The sequence below is a fragment of the Pagrus major genome, chromosome 3, assembly GCF_040436345.1.
Source record: "Pagrus major chromosome 3, Pma_NU_1.0".
NCBI lineage: Eukaryota > Metazoa > Chordata > Actinopteri > Spariformes > Sparidae > Pagrus > Pagrus major.
The window spans coordinates 10,210,040-10,238,003 of NC_133217.1; the positions used below are offsets into that span (position 1 = coordinate 10,210,040).

The 27,964-nt window shown below is 40.1% G+C and overlaps 3 protein-coding genes across 4 annotated transcripts in view; 2 read left to right on the forward strand and 1 right to left on the reverse strand.

Moving 5' to 3' along the window:
- Positions 1-2,732, forward strand: part of abcf1 (ATP-binding cassette, sub-family F (GCN20), member 1) — a 28,640-nt gene extending 25,908 nt beyond the window's left edge. The window contains exon 27 of the mRNA XM_073463263.1: positions 2,276-2,732. Coding sequence (XP_073319364.1) covers positions 2,276-2,442 — 167 coding nt within the window. The 3' untranslated portion in view covers positions 2,443-2,732. The remainder of the gene's footprint in view (positions 1-2,275) is intronic.
- On the reverse strand, positions 2,729-6,171 carry mrps18b (mitochondrial ribosomal protein S18B). Its single transcript, XM_073463266.1, has 7 exons — positions 6,073-6,171; positions 5,424-5,589; positions 5,246-5,343; positions 5,092-5,160; positions 3,933-3,999; positions 3,782-3,841; positions 2,729-3,083 (listed from the first exon to the last, which is right to left on the reverse strand). The coding sequence occupies exons 1-7, from the start codon at positions 6,151-6,153 to the stop codon at positions 2,887-2,889; spliced, it is 738 nt and encodes a 245-aa protein (XP_073319367.1). The 5' UTR covers positions 6,154-6,171; the 3' UTR covers positions 2,729-2,886.
- A 1,153-nt stretch (positions 6,172-7,324) lies between these two features.
- ppp1r10 (protein phosphatase 1, regulatory subunit 10) lies at positions 7,325-20,002 on the forward strand. Of its 2 annotated transcripts, XM_073463264.1 has the most exons (19): positions 7,325-7,339; positions 7,510-7,797; positions 11,263-11,371; positions 11,490-11,576; positions 12,235-12,370; positions 12,468-12,519; positions 12,607-12,696; positions 12,794-12,919; positions 13,014-13,119; positions 13,852-13,955; positions 14,071-14,198; positions 14,567-14,726; positions 14,860-15,003; positions 15,156-15,402; positions 15,616-15,691; positions 15,899-16,117; positions 17,491-17,620; positions 17,740-18,105; positions 18,511-20,002. In XM_073463264.1, exons 3-19 carry the CDS (start codon positions 11,265-11,267, stop codon positions 18,657-18,659), a joined length of 2,427 nt encoding a protein of 808 aa, XP_073319365.1. In that variant the 5' UTR covers positions 7,325-7,339; positions 7,510-7,797; positions 11,263-11,264; the 3' UTR covers positions 18,660-20,002. The 2 variants fall into 2 exon arrangements, with proteins under 2 accessions (XP_073319365.1, XP_073319366.1); XM_073463265.1 differs by lacking the exon at positions 7,325-7,339 and having other exon boundaries at positions 7,521-7,587.
- Positions 20,003-27,964: the final 7,962 nt, after the last annotated feature.

A 27,964-nucleotide genomic window follows, 5' to 3' on the forward strand; every position in this document is an offset into this window, starting at 1 on the left:
CTGTACATCGGTTGCCCACTGCTCCTCTGGGATAGATTAAACACAGAGTACCAGTTTCACTAAGCTGCACATTGTTTAATATGTGATTAAAAATAAAGTTTCTTCAAAAAAAAAAGGAAAAGCAGGATCCACAATAGAGCCCGACCGATAAAGGATTATTAAGGCCGATACTGATACAAATATTTGATTTATAAATCCGATATTCCGATATATCGGCCGTTGTGTGTGTGTATATATATGTATATGCATGTGTATATATATATTATATATTTATATTATATATATATATGTGTGTATGTATATATATGTATATGCATGTGTATATATATATTATATATTTATATTATATATATATATGTGTGTGTATATATATATATGTGTGTGTGTATGTATGTGTGTGTATATATGTATATGTGTGTATATATATGTATATGTGTGTATATATATGTATATGTGTGTATATATGTGTATATATATGTATATGTGTATATATGTGTATGTATATATGTATATTTGTATATATATGTATATATATGTATATATATGTATGTATATGTATGCATATATATGTGTGTATATGGATAGATAGATAGATAGATAGATAGATAGATAGATAGACAGAAACACGTAACAAAACATACAACAGATTTCCGTAACATTAGTTATTTGTAGTTATTTATGGGTCCTCACTGAAATAATATGATAATGCAGTTTAAAAATAAACTTGTTTGTTTTATTGTCACAACAGAACAGAGGAACTTCAAAATTACTACTGGACGTTGTAGTGTGTCCTCTGGTGGACAAACTATGCAATGCCAGCACTCATAACACGGTTGAAGGGTATTTCGTCCGTTTTTATTTTATTTTTTAAATATTCATTTATCGGCCATTATAAATGCTGATACCGATAGTTTGGAAAATGCCTAATATCGGCCAGGTGATATATCGGTCGGGCTCTAATCCACAAACAAATAATGAATAAAACGGACTACACAGAATCTGTGCTACAGTTTGTAAACTGATTTAACCTGTTAACAGTGAGTGTCATTCAAATCACTTGTGTGATTATAAGTATGAAGTCTGCTCCACAGTATTAGTGTTAGTGTTGGAGAGCCACAGCATCCTTTAAAAAATAGACATTTCACAGCCAGGCACATAGCATTGTTGTGGAGAGAAGTAATGCATTTATTGATTCTTAAACTTGTATCATAAATCCCTGTCTTCATGGCTCTGCATAGTTCAGAGGAGGAGATGGCATGACCTTAAAGGGGTAGGACACTGATTTTACACATCAAAGTGTGGTTATTGTTGAGAGGAACTTGTGCACTTAGGAACACATTTTTTACAAAGTCTTTTGTATTTCCAGAAGGAGCTGTGTGAAGTGACAGATGTCCTCAAATTATGTTAGAGATCAAAAAAATATAATAAAGATAACTAATCCTTTAAGCAATTGTTTATTGTAACATTACAACTGATTTTTATAATACTTTGTAAATGGTTAATAAATACTGTGCAGTTCATCTATAAACATTTGTATTGCCATTATAAAGCTGCATCTGGTGTTTAAATCACTATAAACCAAAGTTTAATTAACTATAAACTTAGCATTTATTCATGATGATTATTAGTTTATCATTTTTGTTACCTGATTTTTTTATTTTTAACTATCCACCACGAGTCCAGCAATGTGATCAGAGTGCGATGTAAATGGGTGGAGTAGTCTTTAATGGTTACTGTTGGTCACTCACTTCTGTTACACTGTTTCTAAATGACAGCAGAAATATCTTTGACATGCCTCTACTGACGTCGACTGTTACTGATCAGCTCACATATAATGGAAGCCATTTTTATCAGGAAAACAGATGAAAAGTTGGAAATGATAAAAAATAAACAACTTAACAATTTAGAATACAGATACTGTAAAATTATGAGTTACTAAGTTCCAATTTTGCAATAGTAAGCCAAAATTGAGGTAAATCAATTTTGGCTTAATTTGACTTAGTGTCTTGTAATTTTGATGTGAATTACTCATATCTGTCTGTCTGTATCTGCATATGATCCTAGAATGTATTGATGAAGCTCTGTGTTGGAAGTGTGTAAAAACTCTGAAGAGACATATGCTGCATGTAGTCAATGAGTGATGCCTAAAGAGAGACGCTAACCGCTAAGACTACAATCTAATGGTCAGGTAACTGGTAGAGCTGTTCCCTACATCTTTAAACATCGATGTACTGGTTGGCTTGACGTTACTAACATACTTTCCGTTCTTGTCCAGCTGTGATCATTGTGAGTCACGATGCCCGGCTCATCACAGAGACTCAGTGTCAGCTGTGGGTAGTGGAGGACCGCATGATCAACCAGATCGATGGAGACTTTGATGATTACAAGCGGGAGGTGCTGGAGTCCTTGGGAGAGACCATGGTCAACAAGGTCAACCCATGATCACACTGAGCCGCTGTCAGGACACATTACAGAATTACACTGTGTCCCTCAGTCATATGCTACCTATGCTCCATCTGGACTGGTCAGCATGTCTCACAAAGTAACATTGATAATAAAAAAAATGTTGATTTCTGCTGGATGGCAACTTCTTTTAAGGGTTGAAGTCGGACAGATACTGCAGTGTTGATCCTACTATTAATTTCCATAAATATAGAGGGAGGTGAAATGTCTGGAATATGACCTGTGGTTATGATCTACTAAAGTTAAACAATAAAATAAATACAAGTTTTCATGTGTTTTAGCGTGAGGTTTTTATTTGACTACTTGTATGACACACAAGCCAATAGACATGTACATATGTATAGTGGACCAAAGACTTGCAGTTACTGCATTATTGGCAAGAGTATCACAGCACAGTCAACAGGACTAGTTGTGTAGTTTCCATCACTTCAGGTAAGCCTTGTATGTCTTCTTGACTTTAGCCACTTCATTTTCATCAGGCATTATTTCACTGTACCATTTATACCAAGTGTCACCAGAGGTTAAGGATTGGGGAGATGGTGTGGACCCCACAGCATCATGGGAATTGGAGTAGTCCTCTCTTGAAAATTCCACAAATGGAATCTGAAAGGGAAGTAAGCCTAAAAGAGGACACAGGTTGTTAGTGTGATACTAGGACCGTCACAATATCAAATTTTCACTAGATGATTATTGTAGCCAAAATAATTCATAAGAAGTGTTCATCCCCTTGGATGTTTTCCCCTTTTATAAATGGAACCATGGTCAATATAATTTGGCTTTTTTGACAAATTTTTTATATATATATATATATATATATATATATATATATAAAAAAAATTTCTTTCTTTAATGTCAAAGTGAAAACAGATTTCTACAAAGTCACTCTCACACACATCACATACAGTACTGTTTTGAAGACTAATGATGTTCAACATGTGACTGCATTTGTGGTCAGCCATCATCATTGTCCTCTCTCTGTCAGTGAGTTTGTACATTATAGAACCGTACTTGGCATATGACCATGACAAGTGGAAGGGGAAGTAGTTCTTACCAACTGTGTATGATTGAGTCTAGATTCTGGTGATAATGTAGTTAACTTTCTATTATGTCCCTGATGATGACAAATTACACATTTAGCCCAAGTGACTGAGTTTAGATATCAATCTTTAAATATGAAAATCAATCCTGCAACAGAAACGTTTGGGACCAGAAGTATCAATATTTCTTAAATAATCTGCTCACCACTGAAGAGGACCTTTTAAAAGGGGCTGTTTATAGTTGAGCACTCTATATTTTGAATCTTAATGGTCTTACATACCATGATCTTGTGATGTGTTGATTGCCTCATTTAGCTTCTTCTGCTGTTTCATACACACTCCTGGAGACAACAGAAGCATCACAACGTGAGACACCTGGTAATAATCAACTGGATTACAAATGCTCACTCTGATGACACGTTGACTTCTTACCAGTTCGAGTGGAATCGTACACCATCCCAGTGTGGGGGCTAATGAACTGCTGCAGCAATTTCACATTCTACAAAAGACACATTTGGGTAAGTGTACAGTATGAGGGGAAATTAGGCAATCGGCTGTTATGCATAATGCAGCAAGCTCAAGCTATTTATAGTCAACAGAACTAAACGCTGATGCTAACTATGACGTGATTTTTTTAGCCCAACTTCGTTTTATACACAAGGAAAAGCTACATGAGTACTCTTTTTTTTTTTTTTTTGACTACAAATGTTATTGCAATCATACTTAGAAATATGAAAACTCTATCCGTTTCAAGACCAGTGTTTTTTTTCGTTTAACTGCTTACACAAGCACTCCCCTCCAACATTGACTGTTCTTGAACATGTGATCCTGGTCTCTCTGTAAGGGAACTCGAAGTTTACTATTAACAGTGGTCGAAGAAGTACTCAAAATAACAGGTAAAAGTCCTGCGAAATAAAAGCACAGCAGTATTATCAGTAACATTAGCAATAAGTGTCAAAAGTAAAAGTTCTCCATATGCAGTAAAATGTCCCTCACGACTGATATACCGTATGATTCCATCTGACATTAAAAGATCGATTATTAATACTGATGCATCAATCTCTAAGCAGCATTTTACTGTTGAAGCTGCTTGAGGTGGAGCTCGCTTTAGCTACTTTCTACAAAGTTATCTACTGTAGTCCAGTGGTTCCCAATCTAGGGGATGGGCCCCTCTAAAAGGTCACCAGATAAATCTGAGGGGTCGTGAGATTATTATTGGGAGAGTTCCAATACTCAAATCTGTGTTTTAATTTTTAGTACTTTTTTCAAATCTTTTGTCTCTTTTGTTGTGAAATATTGGTCACTTGACCTCCTTTCGAATATAACCATCTGAAGTTTGGATGTGGGAACCAATCTTTGTTCATCTTAAAAAAATCTATTTTATTCTATAAGCTTAAATGACTTTATGTAAAACCACCAAGAATCAAGAAGCAGCCTAGTTTAGAACATAAACAATACACAAACTATGACTAAGGCTCATGAAGTGCAGTAGTATGTATGCTCCAGATCAGCAGTTCAGCAATCTAACAGCTTGTGTGTATTGTACGTGTATTCAATGTCCGTTGAAACCATTACAGTGATGCGAACCAACCTGATGGTGGATGATAATGTTTGGATCCCGACAAATTGGACAAGGGTTTCCACATATCTTGTCTCCTCTCTACAGAAACAGAATTTATGTTAAATTAAATGAAATAAGTGATACATTGAGCAAATGTAAGGTGGATTAAAAATAACATTTATACAATGCAGGTTTTGCGAGTCTGCTGCGGTGGAATGCCTCCTTTGTGGTTCCTCCTGTAGCCTTCCCACACTGGACTGGTTCCATACCTCTCAATGTACTCTGTCAGGAGAAATTAATATAGGTCTACTGTAAAAACAAACATTACTGCTAACAGTGAGACTTGATTTTCCTTAACATACCTTCACTCTCTGGGTAATCCCAGGGCCTGTCCTTGTAGCGGGAGAGAGCCTCAGCAGCCTGATCTGCATCCTCATGAAGTGATGCTGCTTTGCAGAAAAAGTGACTTGGAGGTACAAGTAGAGGGAGACCTGGGCATGTTCTTATCGGGAGCCTCTGCAGACTGGACTGAATGCAAAAGAAAATCCCCTCACCACTGTCATCATCACAACATCCAAAACACCTTCATAATGGTCCACCTGCTGTCATATGTGTACAATGACAGGTGCCACTAAAGCTAAAATGGATGCATGACGCCTTTCGGACACCGTAGCTATACTGCTTGTAAAATAGTGACCCCAGTTAAGCCGAGGCCAATAACACACTACTGAGTAAAAATAAACAATGCCCTGTATTCTACCAATAGCATATCGCTACTGACAAGTTGTTAAGTTCTACTTGAATTACGTTCACCTGAAGGTAATTTTATACTGGACATGACATGGTTCAATTAATATTGGCTAACTAGCGAATAAACGGCATAGTAATACGGCAGCGTCCAGCGTTGCGTCTGACTTCAATTTAAAAAGAAAACAAAAACCTTTGCATAGCCTCTACGCACATAAATTAATCGCATGGTGGGTATATCAACAACACAATTAAATGAAGTACCGGATACTGTCGTAATGGCTGTAAAGTTGAAGACGATAGACGGAACAAAATCCTCACGGTGCGCTGGATGGAGGCGGCCATTTTTCTGTCACAGTGAGGCTGTGGTGGGTGAAAGGTAAAAAAAAAAGAAAACAGAAAAAAAAAACTTTATTTATAAAAGAACAGTCTCAAACAGACTCACACATACAAAGGCTATATTTTAACATAGTTAGTGTAAGTGCTCAAGCAGTGGTTTTTATTTTGGATAAGGCTGAATAAATAAAACATACAGAGTTGAAATAACAGTAACAAGAACTGTATAAGTGGAGACAGCTAAGTAACTAAATTATAAAAATATGGAAAACTGGTGATAGGATAGAGTAAATCATTGATTGGTTGTAGGTGAAAGGGGAAATATGATATTGAAAGCGATATTGTATGTTTATCGAGCAATACATTTTTAAAAAAACAATAAAATGGTTAAAAATCCCAGGTCTATCATAGTTGGTTGGATATGAATGAGTGCTAAAGTGAATATTGACGCATGTGACCATCACGTTCCTGACAGCCGTTTATTTGTGAAACTAAATATATTAAATAAATAAATAAATAAATAAACACCCAGCTGCAACGATTTTTATGGAGCTCCATAAGCGCATGCGCAGGAGTACCGAGCATGCGCACGAGGGATGTCAAGCGCGCGGGGGGCGAGGGTTCACGATATTTGTAAGCATTGTGTATTTTTTGGGCACTATATACAAATTAATTATATTGTATAATGTGACAATGCTGTGGTTAAAATCTGTTTTAGTTTAGGCACAAAAACACGTGGTTAGGGTTTGGGAAATATCATGGTTTGGTTTAAATGATCACTCTCGCGAGACGTTTCGCGGGTCGTGGGTTACCAGGTTACCACCCATGGTGGTTACCCACGACCGCGACCCTGACAGAACAGTCGCCATTTTGAAGAATTAATATTAACTTAATGTACATATGAAATAATTACTAAAATCTAGTTTAATCAACAAAACGCGTTGGTGTTCTCTAGTATCTTTTTAATAATATAACTATGCAATACTTTCAAGGTGAATCTAGGGAGTAGTTCAAATTCTGAGTTCCGAAAATGAGAGCAACGCCATTATGCCCTTGAGTGGAGAGACAAGGTCGGGTATCCACCATTTTGTTTAAGCAAAAACGGAGGAAAAACGCTGGTCGTGACGTAAAAAACGTCACCCAGTATAAAAGTTAAGTCCCTCCTCTTCGAGCTCATTCCTGGATTTGGTCAAAGGTAAGTCAAGTCAGAAAGACAACAAGGCTTATTTTCAATATTCAACATTTTTTAAAAGCGAAATTCCTACTGAATGTATAAAAAGAAGAACAATGGACTTTGATCTAGACGAAGGACGATGAAATTAGTCAGAATCGAAATTAAATGTGTGTTTTCTGTGTGTTTTGCAGGTATGAATTTGCTTTGCCGAAGACTGAACCGTCGAGGACTTTGAACAACTCTACTCAAATTCATATTTTTTTCTTCAAGTAATGGACATTTGATTACTATTTTTGCCTCCAGTTTGTTCCTGAAGGAAAGGCTAGCCTTTAGCTATCACAGCCCCACCCATAAGAAGTATTTCAGTTGATATTAAAACCATGAAGGTTGACGATATGAAGTTGATGAAATAAGAGATATAAGTGCCTGAAAAGCACACTCAAATATACCCGAGGCGCTGAGGATCTATATTATCAATAGTAAGTTGATTTTGAAGTTAAGTTGAATCGAGAACAAATGAAAATAGTCGTAGATAATAGGCTAGCTAGCGGTAGCTGGATAGCAGACACCGTAGGTTAGCTTGGTAAACAATTTGAACATAGACAATGTTATAGTATGAGCTCACACAGGAAAGTGGACGGAGGCACAATGCTCCGTTTCTTTGTGTGTGAGACTGGACTGGGCGAATTGTACAAATAAAATTGTAATATAGCCAACAAATTTGTAAAATAACCATAAGCAATCTACTCATAAAGATTGCCGTAGGCATAGACAGAAAATTCCATCTAATGAAGTCGGACTTTTTGCCTACCAGATTTGTTTTGTAGGGGCTGCTCCATGGAACGAACACCCACCGCAATCTATACATAAAGATTGCATTAGTTTGAGGATTGTGGACATTTTATGAAGCACTGTGTGTGTGCTGAAAAGTCGATAATTATAGCACAGGGACTTCCCGAAAGCCCGCATCACGTACTCGGCAATCTGTGGATAAAGATTGCAGGATGATTCAAACGAAGTGGTCTTTCGAAGCACAAACAGTCGGGATTGACAAATATGGTGGATTGGTTGTGGTTTGCTTTTCACCTCGGACAGCTCCGGGGGCTAGCCGTGTTCTCGGAGCAACGCCTGGGAGTTTTTCTTTCTTTTCTTTTTTTTTTTTTTTTTTAAACTGAAATGCCGAACAAGTAGACATCGATGTGTATTTCTTTGTCTTAGCGCCATACCCGTATGGTTTGCTAGATATCTGGTGCACGTCGTCTTGTTTTTCTATCAACCCGGTACGATCTTTGCTATGAGCCATTGTTGGTTGTGCAAGGATTGGTTTGCCGTCGTCGAAGTGGTTAATGGATGGAGGGAGGGCTCTGAGAGGCAGTCAGCTCTAAGCTCACTTCTCTTTGTCAAGCAGCTTAGGCACAGGAGCAGGCATGTTCTCAGCAATGGCAGATGTCAGGTTAAGCGCAAGCCATTTATAGGCTTCCTGACCTGCCCTTATATAACTGAGGGCGTTTTACACTGATACTTGATTAATTCGGGCTTCCTTGATGAATATTCCTCGTTGCCTCACTCATAGCCACGTATGTTGTTGCGCAACCGATATCCAAATTGTAGTAATTAATTGTTGTAGAGGGCTTGGTCATTGAGTACAGTCACAGATTGTTTTGCTATAATGTACCAGTGGTGTATGGAATAACATCACAGTATGAATTAACACAAATAATGTTCTCTCCCCCACGAACCAGGGAGATGTTTAACACTGACTTTGTGTATATGTGTAACAATTGTGACATTTACAGGAGTTGGGTTATTTGCAGTGTTTTGGAGGTCTGAGACTATATAAAACTTCTACTACAACAGTTGCACGGGTAAGACCTAACTGATTCCTCACATCATGACATTTCCAATGAATTGAATTCCACCAGAATTGCAGGCTCTGTACATGAATTGACAACCTGGCACGGAAACATTTACATTATAAATGCATAAACATGGAAGAAACAAGTGCATGTTTAAACAAAGCTGAGGTCTAAGCAGTTCTATCATGAACCATTGGGAGATCATGTAGAAGACCTTATGTCATGATATTATTTAAAATGAATGAAAGTGAAGACATTTATGAACGCCAGTGTGTTGGCTGTCTGTGTGGATCACATTAGACTTTTCAAAGATAATACGTACTTAGTAAAATTATGTCGTAAACAGCTTTCAGCCATGAGTTTGTTTTACATATTAATGTATAGCAGTTCAAATCATTGTCATGTAATGTTGCACTAACAAATGTATTAATTTGTAATGCATTTCTCTATTGTGTAACAACACAGACAGTATAGTGCCAGTGTGTAAAAAAAAATAATAATAAAGTAACCTGTAGGTGGCAGTAAGTGGTCTGAATTTTATCCTCTGGAACAGTTGCCACTGATGTCATTAACACCACTGTAGCCCAGTATAGAGATGCTTTCAGTCTGATAATCACATTCGCAGGACACAGATGGGTATTTGACAGACTAATTCTACAGTTTTCAAGCATTGCATCCTTCATACAGTTACCTTCAATCACACTTTAATTTATTGGTGCGCACAATTTGAAATGAATCATTCATCCTTTCATCGGATACCATATTAATAAGTGAAGACCTGGTTTATAGGGTACTATTGATGTTTCTGTGTCCATTCTCCTTGTTTGAGTTGCATTTTTGCACAAATGTCCATGATTGTGATAGAGTTGTGCTATTAAAAAAATTGATAAATCATTATCAGTAACATTTCTTGCAAAAATTCCTCTCTTTGGCTACTTTTATTCTAACCAAACTTTAACCTTTCTTCTTGGTTTGTATTTGAAACGTGTAAATATAAGACTTATATTTCTAATAATAATAGTAGCAGTAGTCATAGATATTGAATACATATTAATTAGTGCGTTTGATATGATCAGGGAAACAGTTAAAGTAAAAAGTTAGCCAAATAAACCAAGATGATTTATACTGTAACACTTTGTATGTCCGTTTTATAAACAAGCATTTTTGTTGTCTTCACTGCAGCCTCTTTAATCAGACTTTGAACTGGAATAAACAATGCTGGCCCACATACACAAATCTGCCTGTTTGAACAGACTATATGTTCTGTCCTGCAAGTGAAAGAGGAAACACTGGCACTGAGGAATAAGTTATAGTGTCCTGCCCTTGTCCCTGCTCAACTAGTATCAAGTTGGCCCCACGAACCTGTTCAAACATCTAAAGTATGAGGCAGCACACTGAAGCCTTCATGCACTGTGGATGTTTGACTGCCAGAGCAGCAGAGTGCTGGTAGCTGGAAAAACATGCTGCTGACTTTTCTGTAAAGGGATTTGTATGTGACCATGTCAGCCAGATCATGAATCTAGAAAATGTTGCTTCTGTCTTTTTAAGCGTGATAATCGAATCATGTACTGAATAGTAGATCAAAGTGGTCTGCTCCTAATTATCTATATATGTTGTAAGATGGTTTGTAGCTAGGGCTGCTCAACCCTTGTTGGCTGGCTCATGGTGTTGATCTCCTGACTTGGGTGTTGTGTGTCAGTTCTCTGGACCTTGATATAAACGGGTTGGTCTTGTCAACCACTGAATCACTGAAATGAGGTGATTCAAAATGTAATCCGGATGGTGTTTAGCACTAAGTTGAATCTGACTCTGCTGTGACCTTGTTAGCCTGATGCAGTTTTGATCCCGTGGTGTTTGATGTGAACTGTTGTTTTGTAGCCCTGATGGGCCTTTTTTGAAACGATAAAGATAGTTTGGGTGGGATTCTGTAGCATTGAGCTCCCTTTTCTCTTTGGTGGGCAAACAGTCCTCAGTAAACAGAACTTAAACCTCTCTTACCATAGACAGAAGATTGGTTGTATGTATCATGAATGTAATGTAGCTGTGTCCTTTTGGCATTAGTTATAGTGTGTGATGTGTGTGTTTCAGATATGGCAGGGGGACCAGTCGACCCCAGAGAGATTTTGAAGGGGGTTGAGGCTCTTTTGGGAAAAGATGGAGAGCTCCGCAGCCTGGAGGGAGTCCCAAAGGTTTTTAGGTAAGAAACTAAAAGGATATATGATACTGTTTTGTGCTTTTAACTGTAAGCCTAAACAACTATGTCACAACTTCTACACCATGGTATGTCTTAACACCGCTGCTCTTTTCCAATGCAGCCTGATGAAAGCTTCTACCAAGATGGTCAGTAGATGTATGTATCTGAACATCCTGCTGCAGACGAAATCCCATGATGTTCTTAACAGGTAGGCCTTACTTCAACTTGGTCTTCTTTATATTGCAAGTATTTGTCTTCACCAAAATATATTAACGGCATATTAATGATGTTATTAACACAGGGATGGTGACATCTATGAAAACATTCCATTCAAGTAAAATAACTCTAAACTCTAACAAAAACAACTTATATTACTCAAGGTCTGCATTGTGCTTACTAGCTTTTTATAGAGCTTTTGAGTCCACTCTGGTAAAATTTAATTCTGTCAAAGTTAAATGGGGCTGAAATGAATGAGTGGAGAATTCAATCCTAAATCAAAAAGTGTACACAAGTGTGGACAAGAACAAAATACAATAGCTCTAATAAAACTTATAAATCTAATAAATCTTGTGATTTTACACATCTCTACATCTCTACTGAAATAAATAATAACTGTATAACAGTGGGAGCAGGATTTTTCTTCAGACTATAATAGTAATATTAGCAGACTATTTCAAAGAATATTGTTTTTTGACATGTTTTCATATGTCACTAACTCTTTGTAGCTACCACGTGGTAGAAATGAAAACAAAAGTTTGATGTTAACCTCAATGTATTGAAATACTAATCTGTTGAATTCATGTACTTCTTCCATTCATTTGCAGTACATCTGTTAATATTATGAATAAATTGCTGTCTTCATCCAGGTTTATCAGGGTTGGAGGCTACAGGCTGCTCAACTCCTGGCTCACCTACTCTAAAACCACCAACAACACCCCCCTGCTGCAGCTCATCCTGCTCACACTCCAGAAGCTGCCTCTCAAAGTTGATCACCTCAAACAGGTACTGTCTTCAGTTTATCCCCTAGAACACAGCTCCAGTATGTCATACAAGCAGCAGTACCATCTAACCTGCTGTTTATGCTTTTATCTTCTCCCAGAACAACACGGCCAAGCTGGTGAAGCAGCTGAGCAAGAGTGCAGATACTGAAGGTCAGTTTGCTTGTACATCAGAAATCTAAACTCTTTCATAGGGACAGTAGCATGTATCCAACTAATACTCTTGTCTTTTATTTTCAGATCTGAGGAAGTTGGCGTCCGTGCTCGTAGATGGCTGGATGGCTACGATCCGCTCCCAGAGTGTCTCGAGCAGTGGCAACTCTCCTGCTGGTACAGATCCACCATTTCACTTTTTAAACTTCTGTCTCTGTTTTACGCTGTTTCCTCCTCACACCAGTTTGTAACACACTCTGTAATGATCTTCTAGATAAGAAAAAGAAGAAAGAGGAAAGCAAGGTGTCTGTGCGGGATGTGAAGGAAAAGAGTGAAGAGGAGAAGAAGAAGGAGAAACCTAAAGCTCATGCCCCCAGCCACACAAAGATTCGCTCCATAGGTAAATTGAACCTGATGAGCAGTGATGTAGTTGGCCCTGAATTTTGGATTTTAAAGTTCTGTATGAAATACTCAATATGTTTTCTGCTGTGTAGGACTGGAAATGGACACTCCCAACCCAGTCCCTCCTAAGAAGACGCCTGCTGCCCCACAGCTCGGTGACAAGTACAACATCAAGCCTCCAGTCCTCAAGAGGCCAAGGTACTGTACTCTGTGCCTGTTGCCTCAGTCTCTCTGTTAGCACAGCACCATCTTGTGGTGTATTAATGCAACTGCCTCATACCTCACTTCCCTGAGGTGGCTGTTGATAGTACTTACAGACACATGGCAAATTAAAGGAAATACCAACAAAAAGTGTCACAGTGAGGTGTTAGGCCACCACATGCTGCCAGAACAGCTTCAATGCACCCTGGCAATTATTCTACAAGACTCTGGAACACTACTTGAGGGATGAAAGGTGGAGATGGTGGAGAGTGCTGTCTAACAAGTTGATCCAAAATATCCCATTGATCTTAGAGTGGGTTAAGATCTTGTAACTGCAAAGGTCATACCATAGGAATCACATAATTTTCATACTTGTCAAGCCATTGAATAATCCCACATGCCCTGTTCCTATTCAGACATTAGCGAGTTGAGAAGTCTTTGTGACGAAAGCTCCTGCCATCCGTGCCCCAACAACGAACGCTTTTTCAAATTCACTCACATCTTTCCCCTTGCTATCTTGATTCAAAATCAGAATCAACTGGGCCTGCTCAGCATTTTGATACATTCCACAGAGCATGATTGGATGTTAACTGCTAAATTTTACAATGCGGTGCACCTGTGTGGAATCTGAATTTGTTATGTTTCTCAACTCATTTATTCAGGTTTTTCCTTTGATTGTCAGATGTCTGTACGTGTTTCTGTATGTTAATCTTTATTCTCCTTCAACAGCTCTGGTCCATCAGATGCTCCACCTCTGGAGAAAAAATACAAACCTCTAAATACCCCCTCGAACTCAGCTAAGGAGATCAAAGTCAAGATCATTCCAGCACAACGTAAGTTCAGACATCTATGCATTTAAAGACAAGCATATATTTTAATTCTGTTTTAAAGAGATGATAGTGATGTAGCAGGTGTGGTGTTCACTGCACTCTTATGTCCTCACTGCAGCAATAGAGTGCACAGGGTTCCTAGATGCCCTGAATTCTGCCCCAGTGCCTGGGATCAAGATCAAGAAGAAGAAACCTGGCACCAGTACTACGGTTACTACCAAGGTGGTCTCCCCTACGTCTAACAAGGTACTGACTGATCTCAGTAGATTGGTATCAGCATGTGTTATGGCCACTGTCAGTCCAAAAGATCCTCCTTAGGGTTAGGCCTCCTTATGTTTATTTATTAGTTAATATCATATTACAAACCCCCAGAATAAATCTGAATTTTAACCTGCCCTTTGCTGTGCTGTCTTTATAATAATCTCCACTCTCTGATGTTATGTGATGTTGCAAATAAGTGATCAAAAAGCTGAATCAGAGCACCAATCTGTTTCCTCATGCAAGACTTTAACGTCTTAGGGGTTAACCCACCTTTGTCTTTTTACGTATAAATTTAAATGTAAAACTTTTGTGTAAAACCAGTCTTCTCACTCTCGGGTCTTTTTGGTCCTCAGATGAGTCCGTTTGACAGCAAACCTTCTACATATTCTTCATCTTCTGCCAAACCGCCATCTCCAGAAACTGCTGCTTCCACCACTCCTGCTGATGAAAACCAGGAGGTGGAGCAGCCTGGGACCCCTGTTCCATCTGAAGATCCCGAGACCTCTGACAATGGTATGGACCTTTCAAACTCACCTATATGGCTCTTGATGATAATGAAGTATAATGAGCTTCTTACCCATCTTGTGTTTAATGTGTTCTCAATATCCTAACATTTTTCTTTCTCATTGTCTCTTGTTGTTTGTAGGCGAGAAGCCTAATGCTCTGGCAGAACCACGTGGAGAAGAGGAAAGCTTGACCAAGAAGGGCAAGAAGAAGAAGACAGTTCACTGGGCTGAGGAGGAGCAGCTCAAACACTACTTCTACTTTGATCTGGATGAGACAGAGAGAGGTAAGCCAGCTGGTGAATACTTAATGTGTTGTGTGGGTCAGATTCTCCAAGATTCTCTTGCAAAACAGAACACTGGTCTCATAAAGGGTATCCCTCCTCATTTACATATAAATTATTAATGATATTATTCCACTCTCACTTACAATTCATAGTCAACGTGAACAAGATTAAAGACTTTGGTGAGGCTGCCAAACGAGAGCTGATGATGGACCGGCAGACGTTTGAGATGGCCCGTCGGCTCTCCCATGACACCATGGAAGAGAGGGTCCCCTGGACACCCCCAAGGCCACTGACACTGACTGGAAGCCTGGTCAGCCCTGGAGCCAACAGCAAAGAGAAACTCACCCAGAGGGACCGTGAGATGGGAATCCTGCAGGAGATCTTCCTCAGCAAAGAAAGGTAGGACATTAGACCAAACCTGCTGTTTCTGTGGTAGTTTTTCCAGGATCAAAAATATATGAGTGACCAATGCCATAAACTGAAGACAGTGTTCATAAGAAATGTTAATCAGAGACCCTTTTTAATGTCTACCTTCTAAGAATTTCACCCTAAGAAATAAGGGTTAGGGCCTACAATGTGTGGTAATGATTTCTCATCCTTTCATATCACTAGTGTGCCTGACAGTCCACATGAACCAGACCCAGAGCCTTATGAACCCATGCCTCCCCGTCTCATCCCTCTAGATGAGGTAAGTACGCCACTCACTCACTCACTCACTCACTCACTCACTCACTCACTCACTCACTCACTCACTCACTCACTCACTCACTCACTCACACACGCACACACGCACACACGCACACACTGTCTCATATCTCTTTCTTTTATTAAACACATTGTACACATGTGTGTAATTGTCTTGCCTGCTAAGCTGTCAGTCTGATCTTCCCTGCAGGACTCCTCAATGTTGGATGACAGTTACGGTGAGCCCATGGACACCACGTCGCAGCAGGGCTCTGCCATGGCTCAGAATGAGAGCTCCAAGCTGCCACCTGTCCTGGCCAACCTCATGGGCAACCTGAGCAACAACTCCCGCAGCCCACAAGCCACAAACACTGTCAACAACCCTGTGGCTCCCACTGTCAATGTACAGGAGCTGCTTTCATCTATTATGGTAAATAAATAATAATGCAGTAAATACTAATCAGATAATACAATAAAACCCATGACAAAACCCTCTAATACAGGCATAAAAACAAACAATAAAACAGACAAGCAGCAACTCCGAACAGTGAGTGTAGCAACAATTTAGAACATTGACTAAAAAAAACCAACTGAAACAAAAGTAAAAAATGCATGCCATGTGAAACATGTAACTCAGTGTTCACAGTTTGGCCTTTGGTAAAGCCATAGTATTGCCCCGGTATAGGAAGCTTTGAGGTCAGTTAATGCTTGTATTTCTGATGGTAGGGTATTGCAAATCTGTGGGCTTTAACTTCAAAAGAGGACTGACTGAATGTTGTCTTGTGCTGTTGTGGTCTGCAGCTCAGCTAACTGCAACCCTCACAGCTGCTCCTTTGCTAAACATTTTAGTCTCGATTGACCCATAAGTTTCTTTTCCACCAAAATTAGCAGGTCTACACAGGTTTTTATCTGAAGCATTATGTTGTACGTCACTGACGACATGTTTCACGTCATGAATGCTCTGGAAATAGTTGTAACAGAAGAGAAAACAATAGACCCTTTGTGAAATAAGCGTCTGTAAAACGGTGGATAAATTCTTTTGAATGTCACAACCCCCGCGAAATGACATATCATAATTTGAGCCATTCGGTCCAATAACATTTGGAAAGACTAGAAGAGCCGCATGATTAAATGATTTTATCCCCATGCAAGTTAGCCGGGCGCTAAACCAGAAGTTAGCCAGCTCGGCCGGCGATCCAGGTATTTTCACAGCCGGGAAGTCAAGCTTTTGGCTTCAGAACACCACTGAGCAGCTTTCAAAGGAATGAACGGGGCTCTGCCTCCAACGCTGTGTCCAGTAATAAAATGTCATTAATAGACTGCATCCCAAACTCCTTCTTTATTTACACGCCACCACCGCATGTTGATAACGCGTCATCAATTCATGTGGCGGAATTTAGTGTGTTCACCCTGATCTTACGATTAGATCAAAGCCGAGCCGAGCCCAGGAGATAAAGTCCTGGGTCTACTGCAGAGTCAATTGACCCAGGTGTAAATGCAGAGTTTACACATTCCCATTGCACAAAAAAGCCAGATTTTAGTGGGTTTAAGTGGGATTTTTTAACAGTGGAAAAGGGTATAAATGATATATTCCTTGAATTTTGCAATGGGGCCATTTTTATTGGCTATTGGTTTAGTTTTTTGAAAGTCTGGAACCAGGTTTACTTTTTTTAACTTGTTAGTCAAAGACCATTTAATTCACATTTTAATTTTCATGGCCTTTAAATCTGAGTGTAACACATCTGTGCAGTTGAATGTAAACATGTCTGTGGTGAGTAGCTAATAAGAACTGTTTATCATCAGGGTGCTTCTGGTAATCAGTCTACTGAGGACTTAATCAAGCAGCCCGACTTCTCAGACAAGATTAAACAGCTACTGGGATCCCTGCAGCAGACCCAGAACCAGAACCAGAACCAGGGGGGACCTCCACCAGGTAAATTTAATACGCCTTAGTCTATCGGGAAAATTCTTCGGTGCTGCTGTTGTCATAGCATGACTCTTCTGGTCCTTCTGTTCCTAATCGTTGTTGAACCTGTTTTTCTTCCCGTCTAGTTAACCAGGGCTTGTTGGGCCACGGTCCAGGCATGAACAATATGAACAACATGAACATGCACATGCAGATGCCCATGAATGGCGGCTACCCGCCCAACAACCCACCTGGTGGGCCTCGCTTCAACCACCCCCCTCCCCCTCATAACCACGGACCACCTTTCAACGCTGGTGGAGGCCCACGCATGATGGGGCCACCACCGGGCCAGGGCCGGGGAGACAACGGCAACTACTGGGGAGATGACTCCATGAGAGGAGGCCCCCACCGAGGGGGTCACTTCCACCGAGGAGGCCGTGGCCGTGGAGGAGAGCCAGGCTTCAGGGGCCGAGGACGAGGAGGGCCCAGAGGAGGACACAATAACATGAATGGTATGTGGGACATAGGGCTTATGAGTTACCCTTTAATCTCAAGTAATGCCTGAGTCTCAAATATTAGCTGTGGCCAGCATAAACCAAAAATCTCAATCAGTACAACAACAGTCATGTCATACTCACCACTCTGCTGCTCTCACTAAATCATGACAGTGGATCCTCGATGTTCTACTGTCACACGGTCCTCAGCAGAGGAGTCGTGAGGAGTAAAAAGTTGACACATTGACGTAAACTTTTAGCTTGATGGTTGATTCTTATTCGGAGCAGTTCACAAAAATATCTCAACTCAAGGCCACTTGTTCCATGTCAACATACTAACGTGTTCCTAAATGAAAAAAAAAAGTAAATTGGGTGTGTTTTTGTGTGGTGTGGTGGCAATTATGTTGTGTTTCATCCTTTCAGACATGTCCAAGAGGCCTGTGTGTCGTCACTTCATGATGAAGGGAAGCTGCCGGTACGAAAGCAACTGTGCCTTCTACCACCCAGGGGTAAACGGACCACCACTGCCCCCCAACCACCCCGCCAACAACCAACACAACCAGCACCCATAGCATTGACACTAGGCCACACTGCTGCCAACCTATATCTGTGGGCCTCCAGAAGAGCCATTCTCTGCGATCAAACCTCTGCAGGCTGTTGTTTGAGACACAAACATATAATGAGCAGGAGTCTGTCGTACACTCTCAAGTGTATGTGCAGTCACTGTGTAGATGACAGACTTTAAGCAGTAAGCTTGGCCTCACTTCAGAACAAACGAGAGAGGAGAGTAAACCTGGGGGACTTGAAGGCTGTGAGATGATCATTGAATGGACTGCGTGTTTTTATTGTGATCACTTTTAACTCTGAGACTGAAACAAGCCACCACACTTGACCACTGTGTCTGAGCTGCTGCAGCTAGCTGCCTATCTGCTCTATCATTTAACCATTAACATGGTTGACCAAATAGAAGTCTCTTACTCAGCAGAAAGCTTTCTACACAAACTGAATCCCTTTCTTACGGCTTTCGTACTGTGTAACTACATGTGATGTTGCTTTCATAGTTTTGTAACTTCATCACCGAGGTTTGTACGGAAGAGTCACAAATCTTTACCCTTCTTACACAGTTCTCAAAAATGTGAGATAAAGATTTAGGAAGCACTTTATAAAGACAAAGGCCAACAGAATTTATCTACAGATATGATTTATTAAACTGGGCCTGAAGAAGAGTTGCATAGTATTTAAACTGCTTTATTTCCCCTAATCCAGATAAAAACATTTTTTTTTAAAATTACAAATGAACTCTGCTGACCTGACAAGAACGGATGGCCTTTTCTGTTTTTTTCTTGGAGCAGCCGGTATTGAATGTTAAGAAACTGAAGGAGCAACAGCAGTGTGTGTTCTATATAAGCTTTCTCTCTATGTGCTCTGGCTCAGCAGTCCACAGTTTGACCGTCAGATGGTGTGTGTGTGTGTGTGGTGTGACAATCATGAGCGTCAAATCTGGTCCTATGGTCCTTTAAGAAGAGCAACTTGTCCCTGATCTCAGAGCTGCTGCCTGTGTCTTCTGCGCTCCCATCTGAACCCAGCAGGGTTTTTACTGTCAGTGTTAAGGAGGTCAGATAAATGATGAACTGCTCTGTAGGTCAGCTATAATGAGTGTTTTCTGTGAAAACAATGACTTTTGTGTCTCTTGTGGGACTGTTAGAATGTAAAGTTTTGTTCCTCCCTCCAACCTCCATGTGTTTTTTTTTTTTTTTTATATTTTTCTTTTATACAAACATGGGGTTCAGGTTTTTCTGTATGAAATGTGCTGTTCATGTGTTTGTATGAATGCAGAGTACACATTCATACACATGTCATGTTTTCCGTTGAACTCTTTTGTACACAGTGTATTGAATAAATGTCCAAATATAGATGGTGCTGTGTTTTATTTAAAAGATGGACTGCTGAGAACAAGTAGTTTGAATTAAATGAGAAATTCTGCAAATAATTACTACAGTGAATTGGGACATAATGCAAATGTGTACATCATACAAGGTATGTGTTAAAGGATAGATTAAGATATTTTTCAGAGCTTTCCTTGTACAACACTGACGTCAGATGTACAGTGAAAGTGTTTTCAGTCATTCTTTCTGTCCATAATGGCCTTGAAGTGATGTCATCCAAGCACAGCTCCACTGTAAAAGATGAGAGACATAACTGAAGAATTAACCTAATGGTAATTTTGCATACATCTACTTTGTTTTTTATGGTATAGCTTAAAAATGAAATATTAACACATAGCTCCAGTTTTGGGCTGATTCAATGTATTCTAAGTTCAGCCTCTGCCTTAAAGATTTAAATTAACTGAGTTCCTTTTGAAGTTAAATGAACTTGAGAAAACACCTTCAATCAGCAACTGTTCAGTCACACTGACAAATATTACAAACTAATTTGATTGTCTTTTACATATTCTCAGTTTGAAGAGTCAGTTTTTCATTTCACACGAAACAGCTGAGGCTGCTCCTATTGTGGAAACATACAACTCTGACTAATCTTGAAATGTATTAAAGACAAAGTAAGTTTCCATCACATATGTGACAGTCCTCAGGAGAATTTTAACTCAAATGAAAATACTCTGGGAAGTCTGCTAAAATGCAGATCATGATTCTTTAGAAATTATTTTAAGGAGCTGATTTAACAGAATATTCATCCAGCACATCATTTCAAGCCAAAAGACTTCAAGTTAGAAGAATTGTTCTAAAGTGTTCTGAAAATAAAAACGACAACATTTTAAAGTTCAAGGTTCATTTATTCGTCATTCTACAACATGGTTGTACGTTGTAATCTCTTCTTTCTACGCAAGACAGGTGGCTTAAATGTTCAATACTTACCACTGTATCAGTGTATTGAAAGAAAAACCTACTCCAATACTGTTCTTAAAGCCTTACCAGTCGTGACTCGAGGATAGATTAGGATTAGGATACATCCTAGGGAGAATGAGTGTGCTCTTGTGTGCCAATGGAAAATCCGAGGCCTGATAATGACAATAGAGCAAAGATCAGGAGGTAACAGTAATGCAGAGAATTCATTCTGTGTGGACTTGATTTATGTATCTGGATCAAAGTGCAAGACAGAGTGACAGACTGAATGACAGACACCACCACCTCCGGGCCTGTGGTGAGTGTTTCCAGAAACAGGCACAGACTGATAGAGATTTCCCAACATCTCAGACTCATATAGGGATTTCTAGTCAGTTTCTGAGCAAACTGTCAGAAACAGACTCCATGTGGCATGAGGGCCCGAGGTCCTCTAGTGGGACCTGTGCTCACAGCCCAGCACCGCGCATCTCGACTGGCATTCACGAGAGAACACCAGAATTGACAGGTCCGCCATTGGTGCCCTGTTCTCTTCACAGATGAGACCAGGTTCACACTAAACACATGTGACAGGCGTGAAAGAGTCTGGAGACGCTGTGGTGAACATTATGCTGCCTGTAACATCATCCAGCATGACCGGTTTGGTGGTGGGTCAGTGATGGTCTGAGGAGGCATATCCTTTGGACGGTCGCACAGACCTCCATGTCATAGCCAACGGTACCCTGACTGCTGTTAGGTACCAGGATGAAATCCTCAGAGCAACTGTCAGACCTTACACTGCTGCAGTGGGCCCTGGGTTCCTCCTGGTGCAGGACAATGCCCAGCCTCATGTGGCCAGAGAGTGTAGACAGTTCCAGGATGACAAAGGCATTGATGCCATTGACTGACCCTCTCGTTCCCCTGACCTTAATCCAATTGAGCACCCCTTTACTTTGATTTTCTGTGTGTTTTTGAATCCAGCCCTCAATGGGTTGATGATTTTGGTTTCCATTGACCGTTGTGAAGTCATTTCGTTCTCAACAAATTGTACATTGTACAATGTACATCAGTAAAGAATTCGTTCATCAAGATCTGATGTGTGATTGAAGTGTTCCCGTAATTTTTTTGAGCAGTTCACATAGATCAGGCTCTCATTATGTTGCGAAGCAATTTGACACATTTGCTGCTTTTGAGTTGTCTCTAAGACTGGTCACCCTTTCTATTCCTCCTTGAAATTCTTTGACCTTTCCTCCAAAGGTGTAAAATGTGGACACACTGATGTGCTGATGTGTCTGTACTGAATCTGTGTAATACATTATTTTTAGTATTAGTAATTAGTTTATCATACTTTTGTTTAGCCTACATAAAGAGCTTCACAATCACAAAGTCAAAATGTATCTGTTGTTATGACTTGATTGGATCTAAATGGTCTATCAGGGTAAAATGAGCTGTCACACAATTTACAATGCTGCAACTGATTTAACTTAAGACGCTAAAAAATTTGCTTAAAGAGACAGAAACTTGCTTTTGCACACTGAAAGGAGGGGCACTCTGATATGTTAGCTGTTGCATGTGCTTAGTAGGCCTAATGCACAACTTGTATACCCCTTACAATTTTCTTACCATTTTCACATCAAACTCAGAAGGTGAACATGGTAATAATGTGTGTGTGTCTATATATGTGTATATATACAGTGGTGGCCAAAATTATTAGAACATATGACAGATTTGAAAATATTGACCTTTTTTGTTGCCTCCAAAACATGATTTCATTTCATAATGTTCATGAAACATGCAGATGGTTGCTCTGATCACAACAAATATCAGAGTGGAGTGAGTCCTACTGTTTTTATCCACTTTTAACTTTAATATTTGGTATGTCCACCTTTTGCAGCAGTTACAGCAGCACATCTCTTTGGCATAGTGTCAATATATTTCCTGAGAACTTCAACACTAATGTTATCCCATGCCTTCTGCAACTCAAGCCAAAGGCTTTCCTTTGAATGTACAATAGATCTGTCCAGTTTATTTTCCAACTTGCCCCAAATTTGCTCGATGGGGTTGAGGTCCAGACTTTGAAGGGAGCCATCTTTTTTAATGTTCCAGCAGATTCCTTCTGTGGCAGGTAGTTCCGACAATAGTTAGAAGAATGTTTAGGGTCATTGTCCTCTTGGAAAATAAATCCAGGCCCAATAAGACGACTCCCAGATGGTACTCCGTGCCTCACCAGAATGTTATGGTATACTTTTTTATCCATGATGCCATCAAATTTGGTGGCCAGGGGGCCCCAAGCGGCCGCTTAGTTCGCTTATGCCTCGGGCCGGCTCTGGTCCTGTGCCAGAGTATCTCGTTTGGGCGTGTACCTCCAGCTCTGCCACAACCCTTGCCTTGATCCATGCCTCGAGTTCTCACGTTTGTATTCCTGATTCCTTGTTTCCTCTTAAGAAGAGTGATTTTCTGTTGTAAGTTTTTTCAGCTCAGTTTTGAAGTTAAGTTTCATTCCATAGCCGTTTTTTCCTCCCTCTGTTGGAGTGAGTTTTGTTTCACAGTTTTTTCAGCTCAGTCGTGTAGCTTAGTCTAATTTTATAGCCTCAGCATTTTCCTCCATTGGAGCGTTTTCAGTTGTTCAATTTTTATAGTCATTCCTCGATAGAGTAGAATAGTTTCAGCCTTTTCTTTTTCCTCCCTTTTGGAGCGATTTTCTGTTGTGTATTGGTTTTGCCTTATTTTCTGTTTTTGTCCTTATGTGTGAATTTCTGGTTTTCATATTAGCCAAGATTCTAGAAAAGTTAATAGCCTGTTTGATTGTCACTCTACCTTAAGAGCAAAAAAGAGAATTTTCAGAATAAAAGCCTGCTTGAACTGTGAACCCTCTGCATCTGAGTCCTCTTTCTAGCCCAGGCCTGACAGACCTAAATCTCCTTTATGATGGCACTATTCTATGGTTTATAGAGCATAATGATGACTTTGTAGATATTTCATTCGTTTTATGGGTATTTTAATGGCCAATTCAACAAAAACAACTGAAACCTCTTAAATATGCCAGGTATTCTAATAATTTTGGTCACCACTGTGTGTGTGTGTGTGTGTGTGTGTGTGTATATATATATATACAGTCATGGAAAAAATTATTAGACCACCCTTGTTTTCTTCAATTTCTTGTTCATTTTAATGCCTGGTTCAACTAAAGGTACATTTGTTTGGACAAATATAATGATAACAACAAAAATAGCTCGTAAGAGTTTAATTTAAGAGCTGATATCTAGCCATTTTCCATGGTTTTCTTGATAGTAACCAAAATCACTTAAGTTCTTACATCAATAGCTATGGCACTGTACTGCCAAAAACACTGCTTTTAAGCATTCCATGTTTTCTTTTCTGTTTGCTTTAAACACATGATACACACAGGAGTTAGTACTTGATTGCGTAACCATTGTTTTTGATGACTGAAGCCATGCGTCTTGGCATGCTCTCCACCAGCTTCTGACATTGTTCTGCTGTCACAGCAGCCCATTCCTGTTGCACAAATTCAAACAAATTTGCTTTGTTTTTGGGCTTGTGGTTCTCCATTTTGAGTTTGATGATTTTCCATAGGTTTTCAACTGGATTCAGATCTGGTGATTGAGCAGGCCAAGGCATGGTGCGAATGTTGTGGTTCTCCATCCAGGCTTTAACTGACCTTGCTGTGTGGCAAGGGGCATTGTCTTGTTGGAAAATCCAGTCATTCGAGGCAGGAAAGAGTTTTCCAGCTGATGGAAGAAGACTGTTTTCAAGAGTAGCCCTGTACATGACCTGGTTCATTCGCCCTTCACACAATTGCATTTGCCCTGTTCCACTCATACTGAAACAACCCCAGATCATCACTGATCCACCCCCATGTTTTACTGTAGGGGCAAGACAGTCTGGTTTGTAGGCTTCTCCAGGCCTCCTCCTAACCAGTAAGTTAGCTGGAGTGGGCATCAACTCAAAATTGGATTCATCACTGAAGAGAACCTTAGCCCAATCATCAACAGTCCAATCCTTGTGATCCCTAGCAAAGAGTAACCGGGCCTTCCTGTGCCTTTCGTTGATGAAGGGCTTCTTCCGTGCTCTGTGTGATTTCAGACCAGCTTCAACAAGTCGGTTTCGAACTGTCCTTGCCGAACAAGTCACATTTCTCGACAGTGCCCACTCATTTTTAAGGTCCCTGGAGGTCTGACGACGATTCCTGACACAGGAACGGACGAGTGCACGGTCATCTCGTGGGGTAGAGAGACGTTTCCTGCCGCGGCCAGGTAGCCATTTGGTAGTGCCGTGTTCGGCTTGTTTTTTCTTGTTGTAATGAACAGCTGTCTTGGAGATCTTTAGTTTTTTTGCTACCTGTCTCTCACTCATGCCAATTTCCAGCAGTGCCAAGATGGCTGCCTTTGTGGCTTCACATAATTCTTTTGTTTTAGGCATTATGTGAGAGCTGACAACTTCTGAGTTGTGCTATGGCTTGAATGTAAGCAGGAAACCACTCTAAGCCTTTGCATGTGCAGTGCTGCTTATGACATGAAATGGCCTCTTATATACCCTGGGAATACAATTAAGCTTAAGAATGTCAAATAGGACATAAAGTATTATGTGATCAGCTGCATTTTTTGTCGTGTTCATTGTATTATACCTTTAGTGGTACCAGGTATTAAAATGAACAAGAAATTGAAGAAAACAAGGGTGGTCTAATAATTTTTTCCATGACTGTATGTATGTATTATAACCTAAAACATCAGATTTTCACGCTAAGTACTAAAAGTAATAGATAAATTATAGATTAATAATAATAGATATACTTGGTCATTTATTTATTGAGGAAAATGATCCAATATTACATATCTGGGAGTGGCAAAAGTATGTGAACCTTTGCTTTCAGTATCTGGTGTGACCCCCTTGTGCAGCAATGACTAGAACTAAACGTTTCCGGTAACTGTTGACTAGTCCTGCACATCAGCTTGGAGGAATTTTAGCCCATTCCTCCGTACAGAAAAGCTTCAACTCTGGGATGTTGGTGCGTTTCCTCACATGAACTGGTTGCTTCAGGTCCTTCCACAACATTTCGATTGGATTAAGGTCAGGACTTTGACTTGGCCATTCCAAAACATTAACTTTATTCTTCCTTAACCATTCTTTGGTAGAGTGACTTGTGTGCTTAGGGTTGTTGTCTTGCTGCATGACCCACATTCTCTTGAGATTCAGTGCACGGACAGATGTCCTAACATTTTCCTTTAGAATTTGCTGGTATAATTCAGAATCCATCCAATGATGGCAAGCCGTCCTGGCCCAGATGCAGCAAAACAGGCCCAAACCATGATACTACCACCATCATGTTTCACAGATGGGATAAAGGTTCTTATGCTGGAATGCAGTGTTTTCCTTTCTCCAAACATAACGCTTCTCATTTAAACCAAAAAGTTCTATTTTGGTCTCATCCGTCCATAAAACATTTTTCCAATAGCCTTCTGGCGTGTCCACGTGATCTTTAGCAAACTGCAGACGGGCAGCAATGTTCTTTTTGGAGAGCAGTAGCTTTCTCCTTGGAGCCTGCCATGCACACCATTGTTGTCCAGTGTTCTCCTGACGGTGGACTCAGAACATTAATATTAGCCAATGTGAGAGAGACCATGGGTTGCTTACAAGTTACCCTGGGGTCCTTTGTGACCTCGCCGACAATTAAACGTCTTGCTCTTGGAGTGATTTGTTGGTCGACCACTCCTGGGGAGGGTAACAATAGTCTTGAATTTCCTCCATTTGTACACAATCTGTCTGACTGTGGATTGGTGGAGTCCAAACTCTTTAGAGATGGTTTTGTAACCTTTTCTGGCCTGATGAGCATCAACAACTCTTTTCTGAGGTCCTCAGAAATCTCCTTTGTTCGTGCCATAACACACTTTCACAAACGTGTTGTGAAGATCAGACTGTGAAAGATCCCTGTTCTTTAAATAGAACATGGCGCCCACTGATTGTCTGATTGGCATCCCACTGATTGAAAACACCTGACTCTAATTTCACCTTCAAATTAACTGCCAATCCTAGAGGTTCACATACTTTTGCCACTCACGGATATGTAATATTGGATCATTTTCCTCAATACATAAATGGCCAAGTGTAATATTTTTGTCTCATTTGTTTAATTGGGTTCTATTTATCTACTTTTAGGACTTAAGTGAAAATCTGATGATGTTTTATGTCTTATTTATGCAGAAATATAGACAATTCTAAAGGGTTCTCAAACTTTCAAGCACCACTGTAAATACACCGATGAGGCATAACATTATGACCACCTGCCTAATATTGTGAAGGTTCTCCTTGTGCAGCCAAAACAGCTCTGACCTGTCAAGACATGGACTTAAGACCTCTGAGGGTGTCCTGTGGTGTCTGGCACCAGGACATTCTATAGTGGATCCTCTGGGTCCTGTATGTTGGGGGGTGGGGCCTCCATGGGTCAGACCTGCTCCAGCATGTCTTACAGATGCCCGATCAGATTGGGATCTGGGGAATTTGGAGGCCCGGTCAACGCCAGTGAGCAGTGTTTGCGGTGTGTCAGGGCACATTGTCCTGCTGGGGGGCCACTGCCATCGGGTAGTGTTGTTGTGATGGGAGGGTGTACTTGGTCCACAACAGTGTTTGGATGGGTGGTGTGTGTCAAGTGGCATTCACATGAATGCCAGCACCCAAGGTTTCCCAGCAGAACATCGCATTGTGATGAGATGATCAATGTTATTCACGTCACCTGTCAGTGGTTTTAATGTTGTGGCTGATCGGTGTATATACGGTTGGGTATGTACCTTTTTGATGTCAGGGAATTCCGTAAAGTGTTTCCACCTGTCAGTTTTAGATATAAAACATAACGCCTCCATTGATGTGATGGTTTTAGGCACCTAGTGAATAGATTCAACACTGATCATTTTGGCTGTATTCCTTTCTTTATTCTTCTTTTTATTTTTTGCTCAAGGAATACATATTTGTTTCTCTTTGGACGGAAATCAAGTACTCAAAAGAGAAGAATTAGCTTAATGACAGAA